Source organism: Erinaceus europaeus, chromosome X (genome assembly GCF_950295315.1).
Source record: "Erinaceus europaeus chromosome X, mEriEur2.1, whole genome shotgun sequence".
Taxonomy (NCBI): Eukaryota; Metazoa; Chordata; class Mammalia; order Eulipotyphla; family Erinaceidae; genus Erinaceus; species Erinaceus europaeus.
In genome coordinates, this window is record NC_080185.1 from 82,914,080 (window position 1) to 82,926,643 (window position 12,564).

The following is a 12,564-nucleotide window of genomic DNA, read 5'->3' on the forward strand; positions in this document are numbered from 1 at the left end:
CATTTGTTTCCAGGAACATTTGTGTTTCCTGCTTGACTATCTCTCTGACCCAGTGGTTCTTAAGCAGTATGTTTTTTAGTTTCCAGATTCTGTGACTTTTAATAATTTTCTGTTTGTTGTTAAATGTTAGTTTTACTCCACTGTGGTCTGAGAAGATACTTGGGATGATTTCAATGCTCTTGAATTTATTGATGCTATCTTTGTGTCCTAACATGTGGTCTATCCTTGAGTATGTGTTTTGTGTATTTGAAAAGAATGTGTACTCCAATTTTGGGGGGTGAAGAGCTCTGAGAATGTCCAATTGGTCTAGTCTGTCCATCCCTTTATCTAATTCTCTTGTTTCTTTTTTGATTCTTTTTTTTGTTGTTGATCTAAGTGTGAGAGTGGGGTGTTAAAGTCTCCCACTATTATTTTATTACTATTGATGTATTTTTGAAGTTCTTTGAGAAGGTGTTTGATGTACTTAGATGGCTCCTCATTGTGTGCATAGATGTTATAATTGTTATATCTTCTTGACTGATTGATCCTTTAATCATTATGTAATGATCTTGCCTATCTTTTATTACTTTATTTAATTTAAAATATATTGTGTCAGAGATGAGAATGGCTGTTCCTGCCTTTTTTTTGTGGTCCATTAGCCTGTAGGATAGTTTTCCATCCTTTCACTTTAAGTCTGTGTTTATCTTGTTGGGTCAAGTGGGATTCTTGCAAGCAGCATATGATTGGGTTATGTTTTCTGATCCATCCTCCCACTCTGTGCCTTTTGATGGGTGAGTTTAAGCCATTGACATTTACTGACATTATGGATTTAATGTGTTGTAGTGCCATTGTTCAACAAGTTTTTATTTGATATGTTGCAAGTATTATAGTGATGTTCTTATTTATAATAGGTCTTTTAGAGCCTCTTTCAAGGCCAGTTTGGTGATAGTTGCTTCCTTTAACTGTTGTTTGTCTGAGAAGGTTTTGATGACTCCATCTAGTTTGAATGAAAGTCTAGTGGGAGATATTATCCTTGGTTGAAACCCTTTTTCATTCAGGGCTCGATAGATATCTTGCCATTCTCTTCTGGCCTTTAGAGTTTGGGTAGAGAAGTCTGATGATAGTCTTAGAGGTTTTCCCCTGTACGTGATTTTTTGTTTTTCTCTTGCAGCCTTTAGGATCCTTTCTTTATCTTTACTTCTTCTCATTGTGACTATGATGTGTCTTGCTGTCTTCAGGTCTGGGTTGATTCTGTTTGGGACTCTCTGAGCCTCTTGGATCTTAATGTCCTCTCTGTTGTTCAGGTCTGGGAAGTTTTCTTCTAGTCTGCTTTCCCTTCCCTCGGCTGCTTTCTTCATTACAGCTATTTCAGCTTTCAGCTCTCTAATTGCCTCAAGGTAGTTAGTATTTTCCTTGAGGGTCTCATCTGTTTTTTCCCTAATAGTGCTATTCCTTTCCTCCAAAGTTGTTTTCATTTCTGTGATTAATAAATTTATTATTGCTTGTATGCTTTTCTTATCTATGGTTACTTCTGGCTGATTTGTAATTTCTTCTAGGCTCTTGTCTTCATTCATTGTATTAGCAGTTTTATTTGATCTTGATCTACCCATTTTTAATGTGTTTTTTATTTTTATGTTCTGATGTTCCTCAGTTGCTTTGATTTATGTACAAGCCACACTATACTAAATACCTTTATGACAAATGCAATCACCACCCTCAGAAATTACAATAGTAACTAAAGCAATGACTGAAGCAGTTTAACCAATACCGGTTAGTCCCACAATGTGGGACTAATTTTTCCAGTTCAAGAAAAATTAGCAACCAAATCTAAATGAAAAAGAAAGAGAAAGGAAAAAAAGGGATAGCAGGAATAGACATTTATGCAAATCTACTGTCCACTGTAGATTCTAAGGGTAGCAAGGGGAAGGGGAAGTACAGCAGAGACACACACAATAAGAGTCTGCTCTGTGTCAGAGTTCTTCCCTGAAATAGTTCACAAATAAGTATCAGTGAATTCAGAAGGCAGAGGGAGGTGGAAGAGAGAAAGGAAGACGGGGGAAAATAGAGAAAAGAAAAAAGAAGGAAACAGAAAAAAATGTAGTGAAAGGGGAGTTGTATATATAATTTTAATTGTCTTGGAGGTGGGAGAAGGGCGATAGTGTATAGTGGAGGTATTGAAAGTAAGACAAGTTTCTCTCACAGTGGCTGATAATTCTTGTCGTCTATCAATGAAAAGTATACTAAGAGTTAATTTTGGTCACCTAATGAGGGGGGAAGGGTTGTGCGTGTATATATAATAGTATTTGTAAAATAGAACAGAGTAAAAAGCCCAATCAGTTGGTATACAGCTTGGACAGCTCCCTGTTAGCCTATGTACATTTAGTCTAGACAACTGATTGAGAAAGAAAACACAATACAAAACAAACATGAAAAAAGAAAAAAAAAACTTTCAAGCAGGCTGGGTGAGGCTTGTTTGATCAGCTAATTGTCACTTGAATGGGTCTAAGTCCCTTACTCAGAGGAACAACAGAAATAGCCTAGAAATTTAGAAGCAGGGTTTAATGGCACCCTGTTGGGGCAGGAATCTTGGTAAAGAATGGAGCTCCACAGGGAACCTGGTAGCAGCAGCTCCCTACCCCTGGAGTCTGGTTATGGGGTGGGGAGGCTGAGAAATACTCTTTAACCCTCTGGTAGTATGGACCCAAGATCATTGTGGGATGCAGAAGGTTGAAGGTCTGGCTTCTGTAATTGCTTCTCCTCTGAATATGGGTGTTGACAGGTCCATCCATACTCCCATCCTGTCTCTCTCTTTCCCTAGTGGGGAGGGGCTCTGGGGAATCAGAGCTCCAAGACACATTGGTGTGGTTGTCTGTCCAGGGAAGTCTGGTTGCATCCTGCTAGCATCTGGAACCCAGTGTCTGAAAAGAGAGTTAATATACAAAGCCAAATAAACTGTTGGACAATTATGGACCTAAAGGCTGGAATAGTGCAGGTGAAGCGTTGGGGGGTCCTCCATTTTGTAGATAGATAGTAGGCATATTTTAGTTACATTTCAAAGTGCCTGTAGCTATACTAGTGTTTTTTTGTTTTGTTTTGTTTTTATTTCCTGAGCCTGAAATCTAACATGCAGGTGAATCCTAATTATTGTCTGGGAATATGATGTCATGGCTGGGAAAAGGACCAGAAAGCTGGATCAGGGAAGAGAGTAGCTCCCTAATATGGGAAAGGGGTATAAATATTTCTGTAAACCCCATCAATTTGATGTGATCTGGGGCCCATAATTAGCTGAGGAGCCTGTGTGACCTCTGTATCCCTCTAGATCTGAGCTTATATTCTGTTGTCATGAGTAGGAACATTCCATGCTGCCCTAGTACTGACCCATCTTCCTTAGGTGTATCATAGAGTATGTTGTCCATCTTCCCTTCAGAGGATGGAACATTCTCTACCATTGTTGATCCAGGTTGAGGGCAAGGTTCTATGGGGGCCCATAAAGGGGTCTATTTTGTTGTACCTGATAGAGATGACCAGTAACAATGGAGAGAGGGATTTATTTGAGATCTAGGCCCATCAAGTCTGTTTGGGAGACTCAGGACTCCCTGATTAGGGCCCCAGCTGGTGGAATGGTCTGATAGTGACTAAGAGTCATTGTTAAAGTATGACAGTCTCTTGCCCTTATTCAGCTTTAGCAGTCCTTGCTTTGCTAAGGTTAGCTTTGAAGTGAGTGAGAGAACTGTAATAGGAAGTAGGTATCTAAGTCTAATTAGACACTATTTCATTATAAACTTGATACTGACTTAGTAAAGACTATTGTGTATTTTTGCTTTCAGGTATATATTTTGCCCTAATTTATAGATACATGTGAACATATGCTTTATCTTATGGGACCTGGCCTATATCGAGGTTTTGGGACTTTGTTAGGAAGCGAACCTCCTGGAATGGAATTAGAGACTACCATAAAAGGAAAGGTCTCACCTGACTGATGAGGGTGAAGGGTTGGCAATCCATGCCTGATATCTCTGTACACAGTCTGAGGTGAAGCATGCTGAGGTGGTACTTGTTGCATTAATTGGGTTGGAATCAGCGGATGCAATATCATTTGGCCTGATTTGAGAGAAGCATGCAGGGAAGTGAGCCCCACCCCAGAGGTTCCAGGATTGGGAGAAACATAGGGCTAACTTATTATTTTTTAACTAATATTTATTAATTTTATTATTTTTTTTACCAGAGCACTGCTCAGCTTTGGCTTATGGTGGTGCGGGGAATTGAACTTGGGATTTTGGAGCCTGAAGCATGAGAGTCTTTTTCATAACCATTATGCTATCTACCCTCACCCCAATGCTAACTTATTATAATGCAATTATAATAAAGCAGGAGTCACCTTCAGTCATCCATTTCTCATGTCTGTGCTTACTCTACTTGCTCTAATTGACAGGTGGAATTTCCTACTAGATTTAATTTGGCCTTAGCTCTTTCCTGAGTTGGACAGTGTGAGAACATTTTTACCTTGATCCCATTCTGTTATTGAAAATGGGTCTTTTCGTGGTGTTTATGGGTTAGTTCATACCTAATTGCCCTATTTGCAGCATTTTGCTTTTTGTAAGATGGGCTTGGAAACTATACCCCCCACACATACACATCACTTCCACTAAAATGTAATTTTTTTCTGACTTCTAGCAGACAGATTATGGTGTTGTTTGTTATTTGCAAATTCAGTTTAAACATATTCACACTTCTTCAGGTAACCATAGATTTAATATATTTTTATCTAACCTAGAATACCAATGTCAATTAATCCCATCTCTTTAGGACTGTATTAGTTATCCTTGTATCTTTGCAATCACACTTGCAAGAGTTCAGAGTTTTACTTGAATTTTTACATGGGCCTATTTCCACGACAGAAGGGAGATAGAATCCTTGAGAGGGCAAAGTGGTTGCTCTAAAGTCAAGCAGTAAGCCAGATGTTGGAGTTAAGAGTCAATCTGAAATGTGGTCACTAAATGCAGAGTTTTAACCATTGTGATTTTAACCACAATGGTTACAAGCAGATTGTAAGTGTTGTAGGGGCTTTCATTGCAAAGCTGACTTCTCTTCACAACACCTAGCATGCTGTGAGAGTACAATGTACCTGTCTGGAGAAACAATACAAAGGAAAGGAAACCTAGCATGTGTAGAAATGCCCAAGATAGTCAAACAGAATTGATAGTGTGACTCTTTGGATTTGTTCACATCACTCATGCTCCAACTTTCAGAGATAATCATATATTTTCTATAAATGCCTAGGTGATGACCAAAGACACCTTTGCTTCTTCCTTGACTAGGTTTTTTAAAAATTATTTGTTTATTTATTTTCCTTTTTGTTGCCCTTGTTTTTTTTATTATTGTTGTTTATTATTGTCATTATTGATGTCGTTGTTGGATAGGACAGAGTAATGGAGAGAGGAGCAGAAGACAGAGGAGGGAGGGAAAGACAGACACCTGCAGACCTGCTTCACTACCTGTGAAGTGACTCCCCTGCAGGTGGGGAGCCGGGTGCTTGAACAGGGAACCTTAAGCTGGTCCTTGTGCTTAGTGCCACCTGAGCTTAACCCACTGCGCTACTGCCAGAGTCCCCTTGACCAGGTATTAAAGTGGCTGCAAAAGTGTGCCTTCTTCCTGCCTGAGTGCCCCCTCTTTTACTTCTTCCCCCTCCTCTCCATCCACTTCAAGTTCTTTTCCAACTTTTTTTTACCTGCACAAGATCTCTTATCTCTCTTTTACCACAAATAACTTGCTTTATTAAGATTGTGTTCTTATTACAGTATATGTTACCATGATACTGGCATAAAAAGTGGGGAAAAAAGCGCTTGAGTTAATCTTAATTATGTTTAAAATAAATTTAAATGATCCCTTATTTTCTATCCAGCATCCTATTTCACCTTCTTCTCCTCTCCCTGTCCCCACCCCCACTGCAGGTTTCCCATAGTCTTCCCCTCTTAATTTACTTTTTCCTTCTCTGTTAAACATTGTTTCCTAAACCTCATCTGTCTGCTCCCTTCCTGAGTCTCAGTCCTTTAAAGTATTTCTTTCTTCTCTCTTGGAATTCTCTTCCACCCACCCGGAACAAGCTTTCCACCCCCACACCTCCAGAACTGGTGGCTTTCTGCTAAAGCAAATTGGGGATGAAGAGAGTCTGCTCGGAGACGTATGAGCCTTCCAATTGGCTGTTACAAGTAGCATGCCAATTTAAGCCCAGCCTTGGGATGTAAACTAGTCTCTGTGGCACCTGCTATTGGTCGAAGAGTCTGTCAACTTCTGCAGATACGCCTCACGCAGGCGCCAGCAGTTGCTTGGTGAATAAACATGCAGCCTATGGGCTGGGGGGTGGGGAGAGGCAACCAAAAGATTCAGCAAGGAACTGCTCAAAGGAGTGACTGGCAGCTGAGATCCCTGAGAAGAGAACAACGGAGCAAGGAAAAGAGGGAGCACAGGAAAAGCGAACAAACTAGAGGAAGTAGGGAAACCTAGACTGACTGGTAGCCAGGCAGGTAGACAAACGGACGCCTGGACAGAAAGACTGAACAGAAGCCCGGAGAACCTCATACAGGTTCCCCCCTTCCCTTTAAGACAGAATTTTCTTTTCCGTGGCGAGAGAGAAAGAGAGAGAGAGAGAGAGAGAGAGAGAAGGGGAGGGGAGAAAATGAGAATGCTGGACTCTACTGACTGCAGCATAAGCTAAGATTTCTGCTATGAAAGAAAAATCAGCCCAATCCTGAATCCTCAGAAGGGGGAAGAAAGCTATCCTGTCCCCATCCCCCTCTACCCCAAGACCAAACGGGTGCCAAACCCAACCCTTCCCTAACCATCCTACTTCCTCCTCTCCTTTTTAGCATGGTGTCTGTATGGACAGTCTGACAGAACAGAGACTGACATCTCCCAATTTGCCGGCCCCCCACCTGGAACACTACAGTGTTCTGCATTGCACCATGACCCTGGATGTGCAAACTGTAGTCGTTTTTGCTGTAATTGTAGTCCTCCTTCTTGTCAATGTCATACTTATGTTTTTCCTGGGAACGCGCTGAATGGAGTCCAGCCACCTGAGCTCTTGCAAACTCTTGCTTTGATTTCATCCTGAGAATCACCCAACACCAAGAAAAAAAATTCAAGGGAGACAGAGACTAGGAAAGAGAGGGAGAGAAAGAGGAAGCTGTCTTCTCAGGGGGGAAAACGTTGTGAGCTTCAACATGGCCTCGCTGTGATATGTATGACGTTGGTATATTATCTTTCCTTAAATCGTTTGCCATGTCTCGTCTTTTAAGTATCCATGTGAGTGTAGTTGCTTATTGCTTGAGTAAAATTTTTGATAGCGAAATTTTATCTATTTAAGTATGCTTATACGTGTGCATCTGTGTGATGATTACAGAACTCGGAAATTTAAATGGTGGCTTTGCTGTTTGTGATGTCGTAACCCTTTTTCCCTTTCTTTCGAAAATTGCATATAAACCTCATCAGGAAATTTGGTCAGAATTTCTCTCTTGCCATCATGAATGCATTTCAGTTTGTTTGCTGTGGTGGGGGGATGGGTAAAGGAGCTTGAAGGAAGCATAATGATTTTTGGCCTCTTGGGAAATGATACAAATAATGATTTTAGGGAAATGATTCTTAGTTTTTAACAAGAAGAAATAATTTGTGAAGTGATGCAATTGTGTTTGTTGAGCTGGCAGTTAATGACTTCTAATCTTGATTTACTTGCTATCTAGACTACACAGTTTCCACTTTGGAAAGAAACTACGCTTAAAATTTTCCTAAAATATAAATTTCTTTGGAAGAAAGAAATGAGACATAAAAACGTTCTCTGATCTTTATGAATTGACAAGAGAAAACATTGACAAGAATTGTTTGGCTTTCTTTTCCCAAAAAATGTATCTCCTCAATTTGAGTTTGGGTATTTTCTCTATCCCCCAAATTACATCAGCCAGTTCTTTACCCACCATGGGAATAATGACATTTGGATATGTTTCCTTTGGGGGGGGGTCTATAATTTTTGGATATTACCTTTTGAATGAAGTCATTTAACTACATTTTAAATATAATTTACTAGCAGTAATGACAGAGTAGTTTTTTCCCCCCCGTTCTTTAAGTCTCAGAAGTTTTTCACATCAAAATATTTCCAAAAACAAAATTAAGGTATAGGTGTAGCATATGATAGTGGTGGCAGTGGTGGTAGTTGTTACTGTTGTTGTAGTTATTATATCTATATTTCCATTTTCTCCCATAAATTCAGGGAAACCCCTTTATGCCAATATGAATAATACTTGTGCCATTTTTTGCACCTCTGTGACTCCCCCAATCCCAGTGATGTAGGAAGGTATTCTCATTCCATTGCTTAGTTTACTTGAAATAGTGTCATTTCTGACATGTGTAACAGTGAATCAGGGCACATGCATGATCACATGTATGTCTCCCCAACACCCATGTGGGTGACTGGCCATGTGTAATGCAAAAAAGCAGGCTTTGCTGTCATATTTTATGTACTGTGCTTCAGACTCAAAATCACTAAGAATAGAGGTGGGCTGCGGAGGTAGGTGGATCCTGAAACTGTTCTGATCTCTGAACACAGAGACTATTATTTGAGCATGTCAAATAAGGCTTTGAGCATTAAGATGTGCTTGTATCCTTGGCTTGGTATGGGTGAGAAGCTCACTTTTTGTTGTTGTTGATGTTGGAGCCATAGTGTACTCATAACTTAAGGGGATTGTTGAAATCAATTCTAATTAATTATTCTTTAGTTCTTTTGTCTGGGCCCCTGAGTTTGCAAAAAGAATGATTTCTCCTCCTCTTAGATCCCATATTTTGACTGGGCACTTTGTTTTGAGACATTAGAGATGATAGAAGGCAGAGCAGCTACAGATCTACTTTTTTATCTTTTTAACTGTTGTTTGACCTTGAATAATTTATTCCTTACTGGGTCTAGAATTTCCTTTAACATTGGCATTTGGGAATAAGTAGACTCAAGGTGACCTCCAGACCTGTTCATTCTCTGACTGAGGTGCATGTTAGCCACTTGAAATTACAGTTAGCCACTTGAAATTACAGGACTGGAAGAAAAAATAAACCCTTAAGGGTGCTGAGAGGATTTACAAAATAGTATTGTCTGTAGAAACTCCTAGATTTTATAAGAGTGTTTTACTTAGTTCTGTGGAATAAAATTTGTCTATAACAATGGAATACATTTCACCTTTAAAGGGAGAAGTTAAGACTAGTATTTGATCAATGTTTAAGAAAGGGCACTGTCAGGAAATACTACCAACTTTCACCTCTGGGTGCTTGACAGAAAGTCTTTGGGAACATATGTACATAGGTTGTGACAGTATGTTCTGTGAAGGAATGGGCGGGGCAGTGGAAACTCCTGTATGTGGATGGGGGTTGGTGCTAAAAATTAGGAAAAACAACATAGCTTACACTGAGTTCCACTGATGTGAATGGCTTCCTTGAGTTAAGAGGTTGTAAGGACTTGCAAGCTTCTAGGATAGGTTGGGTGTACTCTCATCTAGTTTTCCCCCACTCCACAGTCCCTCAAGGTAAAGGGATAGCTTAAATGAACAATTTTATCTGTAATTTAATTGGTTAAATAAGTACTTTTCATATTAATTTATTTCTACAGAAAGTTTATCAGATGACAGGTCATACTAGAGCTGCCAAAAGCGTGTTTGGGGAGTAGAGGACCAAATTTAACTGTGACTTTTGCATATAAAAATCCTAAAACTTGGGCATTTCCCCTTTAGGTATGTTGGAGTATACAAAAAAGAGAGGGATGGTATGTGGAAAACTGAGAAATGTAATGCATATACAAACTATTGTATTTACTGATGACTATAAAACATTAATCCCCCAATAAAGGAAAAATAGAAGAAGAGGAACAAAATGAAAAAATGGAACCCAGATGAGTAATACTTTCTATATTCTTCTTTTTTTATCTTCCCTCCTCTCTTTTGTTATTCTCCCCTGATGCAGTTCTCTCCACCTCCATGCTGCTTGTGAGTAAAAAGGAAGACAGCAAGATTCCTCTTCGATTTAGGCTTGCCCTTTTTTTTTTTCTTCAGTAAAGCTTCTTGCTTCCTTCTCATTCCTCCTCTGGCCCCTTTGGGTAGAGGATAAGCTTTTGCTAAAAGGAGTAAAATCCCAGCTCAGGAATGCTGGTTCTCAGTTTGCCAATGTGGGAGTTCTAGAAAAAAAACCACCACCTGTATCCTAGCAACCCGGAATCACTCAGCTCCCTCTGAGCACCAAAATCCACTCTTTAAAGGTCCACGACCCAATCCTGGAGACTGGAAGCCTGGTCCCAAGTGAATTTGCAGAGTCACTTTTGGGCAGAGAACAAAAAAAAATAGCAAGATCCTTTTGTCTGAAAATGCCTAGAAAACATGTCCACAAAAGACATACAAAGTCTGGTTTCTTCCCATGCTGTGCTTATTGAAAAAATCCTGGACTAAAACTTCTCTCCAGTCACTACCTTTTCTCCACCACCCCCACCCCTTGCCTCCAGGGTTATTGCTGCTGCTCAAAGGTCCTCAAAGTATCCACCAATCCCTGTGACCATTTTCCTTATTTATTTATTTTTACTTTTATTCAATAGGACAGAGAGAAATTGAGAAGTGAGGGAGAAAGAAATAGAGACACCTTCAGGTCTGCTTTACCAGAAGGTAGAAAGCAGGAACTCAAACTAGGTCCTTGCACATGGTACTGTGTGCTCTTATCCTGGTGCACCACCTCTCAGCCCCCCTTCACCACCTTTTCCATAAGACAAACTGAATCATTTAACTGGTCAGCTTCAGTTCAAGGAAGCCTGCATTCCTTTAACGTTATAGATATTTTAAAGTTTTTATCCTGACTTTTGGATTTATTAGGGTGAAGGTAAAAGGATAGTATGGTAAGAACAAATCAGGTATTGATTTTTTTTTTGACATAGGACCTTTATGTCAGAGTAAAAAAAAATACCTTCTTCTACAGTATCCTTCACTTTTTGTGGTTTAGGGAACTTTTCCCAACCATCTGTAGAAATTTGAAAATTCGGGTTTCTATATCATTGGTCTAAATAGTTTCTGACTAATTTTGGAAGAGCAATTTGATTGTGAGAATGGTGAACAGGGACTGGGTCCTGGCTTAGAGTCTCTCATACATTTTTGTTTGTGACTGTGATACTAGGGATTGAGATAATGAGACAGATGAATACATGGATGTGACTTTCTGCCCTGTGTTGAGGCCTAGAATGAGAATTCTTGATTATAACCAGACAGCACACTGGCAATTCCTGGTAGAGTGCTGAAGCATGTCTTCTTCAGTCTAGCTTTTGTCTACCATCTTATTACAGTTGCACTTCATTTTTGAAACATTCTTATTTTTCCTTAGTTTAATATTGAGTAAAATGGATACCCAGAATTGATCAAACCACTTTAGGTACTATCTCATCAAGATGAAAATCAAAAACACAGAAACTGTGACTTGCCTGTGAAATGTCTGGTTAATGCACCTTTTACTGGTTCTCAGCCATATCAGCTGGAGGCAGTTTTTAATATGCTTTTTAGATCCCATTCTGATAGGTACTGAGTCAATTGGTGTGGGATAGGTCTGTAGCAATTTTTTTGTATTTTAATTTGAAATTCAAATTTCCATGTAGTGAAGTTTTTAGGAGATCTGATTGAATGGGTCATGGTGACACTTGCCATCAGTATTTTTTAAAAGCTCCTTGACCTGATAGGAATATTCATCATCCAGGGATGACAATGACTGCTGTGATCAAAGAAAATGTCAACTCAGCCTGAATTTGGCATATCACACATATGAACAGTCAGGCTTTGCAGATGGTCCAGTTTTATTCTAGAACTAACAGCCCTGGTGACTGCTGTAGGCATGTGTCCATTATAAATAAAAAAACTAAACCATAGAAACAGAGTATTCTGAGGATCAATTTGTATTTAAAGTTACTATCTATGAAATGGTTTGAACCCTTCAAGAAAATTTAGTTCATCAGAATTTGCTATAATGGGGGAAGATTACATTTATTTTCTGGCTGATCTTGAATTTTGCACTTTTGCATCTGAAATTTAGTATTTCTAACCTATAAAATAAAGATTTGATAGGTTCAAATATATTATTTATCTCTAATCTCTATTTACTTTGTTATTAATATTAATTACCAAAAGAATTAGGCATATTATTATTTAAAAGATACAGGCAATGCAAAGATACCTAATAGCAAGTTTAGAAAGTATAGGGTTTTGGAGTGTAGTGATAGACTTGCCCTTCTATTATTTATTTATTTGTTATTTTAAAATGTTTTTAATTAGTTATTATTGGATAGAGACAAAAAATTCAGAGGTGGGAGGAAGAGAGACAGAGAGACATCTGCAACACCATTTCACCACTCATAAAGCTTTCTTCCTGCATGTGGAGACCAGGAGCTTGAACCTGGGTCCTTGTGCACTATAATGTGTGTGCCTAACCAGATGTGCCACTGCCTGGCCCCTAGACTTGCCTTTCTCATTGCATTTTACTGTTTAGGCTTCTTCAAGAACAACTGAGCTATAGTTTTTATTTATTTAGTATTTT

General features: G+C 39.1%; 2 protein-coding genes across 9 annotated transcripts in view; both read left to right on the forward strand.

Moving 5' to 3' along the window:
* Positions 1-12,564, forward strand: part of ARHGEF9 (Cdc42 guanine nucleotide exchange factor 9) — a 297,917-nt gene that overhangs the window by 65,367 nt on the left and 219,986 nt on the right. For 2 of the 8 annotated variants that reach the window (XM_060183303.1, XM_060183307.1), the window contains exon 1: positions 7,116-7,228. The exons of 1 other annotated variant lie outside the window; for it this stretch is intronic. In XM_060183303.1, the coding sequence (XP_060039286.1) occupies positions 7,220-7,228 (9 nt within the window). In that variant the 5' untranslated portion in view covers positions 7,116-7,219. Of the gene's footprint in view, positions 1-7,078; positions 7,282-12,564 lie in introns of those variants that run through there. 5 more of the 8 variants (XM_060183304.1, XM_060183308.1, XM_060183305.1 and 2 more) reach the window with 3 other exon arrangements.
* Positions 6,858-7,243, forward strand: LOC132535855 (uncharacterized). Its single transcript, XM_060183310.1, has one exon. It carries the CDS (start codon positions 6,858-6,860, stop codon positions 7,035-7,037), a length of 180 nt encoding a protein of 59 aa, XP_060039293.1. The 3' UTR covers positions 7,038-7,243.

Bases quoted from the DNA above. Each gene is read 5' to 3' on its own strand.
- LOC132535855 (XM_060183310.1), top strand. From the start codon at position 6,858: ATGGACAGTCTGACAGAACAGAGACTGACATCTCCCAATTTGCCGGCC.